Raw genomic sequence first — 1247 nt, forward strand, 5'->3', positions numbered from 1 at the left:
CACATTGTCTATGTTTTGGTCGTGAAATCACTGCGTCTCTTTGGTCAGTGTTGAACTTTTACAACATTTCTTCCTAAAAATAGGAATCAGTGTTTCTAAGAACCGTTTGTGTAATAATCTTTAATTAATCTCTGCTTCGACATGTTGTAATCTGAGTCGAAATGATGTGAAACCAGTCAGAAAAGTCTGATTAAGAACATCATTTATGGCATGTTGTTAAAAACTCAAAGAGAGAAACTCTAATTTAACCACACACCTCTGTGTGTCAGGATTTGTAAGCAAAACATCTCATGAAGCAGAAACCAGATTTTAATGAACTTTCAGGAAGTCATCAATGGATGAACATCTAGAAATGATAAAGTTTTGGAGTCAGCCCAGTCCAAGATGGCCACCATGAATGACCAACCCGATGAAAGGTGTTTCTGATCTTGAAGTCTGGGGAGAAAAATACAAACTCAGGATGTGATGCGAGCTGGACGGGAGCTGGATCTGGGAAAAGGTCAGGGGTCATGAGAGCAGAAACAGACAGAAGTTGTGAATATTCCTCCTCACAATGAAGCTCTGATGGGACCCGTCTCCCGTCACGTGACGCGTCATTAACGCTTATTTCTAACAGGTGAGGAAGTTGCGCCGCAGCCCGTCACGCGGACAGGAAAAGTGCGCAGCTCCTCGGACGTGCTCGCGCGGCGCCGCCCCCTTCCCTCCCTATACTCCCCCCTCTCTTCCTCCTCCCTTCTTGCTCTGTTTTCCCCAAAGGTGACCGGAAAGGCGCGCTCGTCATTCTCCGTCTCCAAGTTTGAGGCTGACGGCCGGATGGAGCCGCCTCGTGCCCGGCGCGCGGCTCCCTGCTCCAACCATCGCTCTGCAGGTGATTCTGTCACTCTTATCTGAATCCCCCCCACACACCCACACACCACCACCACCCACCCACCCAAACTCGTCTCGCCACTAACTCTCGGAGGCTGGTTGAAGGAAAAGGACGCGCATGCGTTGCTTTTTTGGAATAACGATTCTGCAGCCGAAGTTGCAGCCGTGAGGAGCTCGCGTGGCAGGAAAGGCAGAGAGTTGGGCAGCGATGTGGATTACCACGCTGGACCGGGGGTGCTGCTGGTTCTGCAGCTGGTCTCTGCTGGTCTCTGTGGTCTGCGGCGCGCAAAGGTGAGAGCTGAGCTGTCTTATTCCAGCCGGGCCCGAGCGCTTCTTACGTTTCTACATTTCTGACCTGGAAATCTCTTCTCTGCTTCCCC

General features: G+C 50.7%; 1 protein-coding gene across 2 annotated transcripts in view; it reads left to right on the forward strand.

Moving 5' to 3' along the window:
- The first annotated feature begins 649 nt into the window (after positions 1-649).
- Positions 650-1247, forward strand: part of gabrb1 (gamma-aminobutyric acid type A receptor subunit beta1) — a 37026-nt gene continuing 36428 nt past the window's right edge. For both annotated transcript variants that reach the window (XM_025010230.2, XM_017434836.3), the window contains exon 1: positions 650-1158. In XM_025010230.2, coding sequence (XP_024865998.1) covers positions 1076-1158 — 83 coding nt within the window. In that variant the 5' untranslated portion in view covers positions 650-1075. The remainder of the gene's footprint in view (positions 1159-1247) is intronic.

The sequence above is a fragment of the Kryptolebias marmoratus genome, linkage group LG10 (assembly GCF_001649575.2).
Source record: "Kryptolebias marmoratus isolate JLee-2015 linkage group LG10, ASM164957v2, whole genome shotgun sequence".
In the NCBI taxonomy this organism is placed as follows: domain Eukaryota; kingdom Metazoa; phylum Chordata; class Actinopteri; order Cyprinodontiformes; family Rivulidae; genus Kryptolebias; species Kryptolebias marmoratus.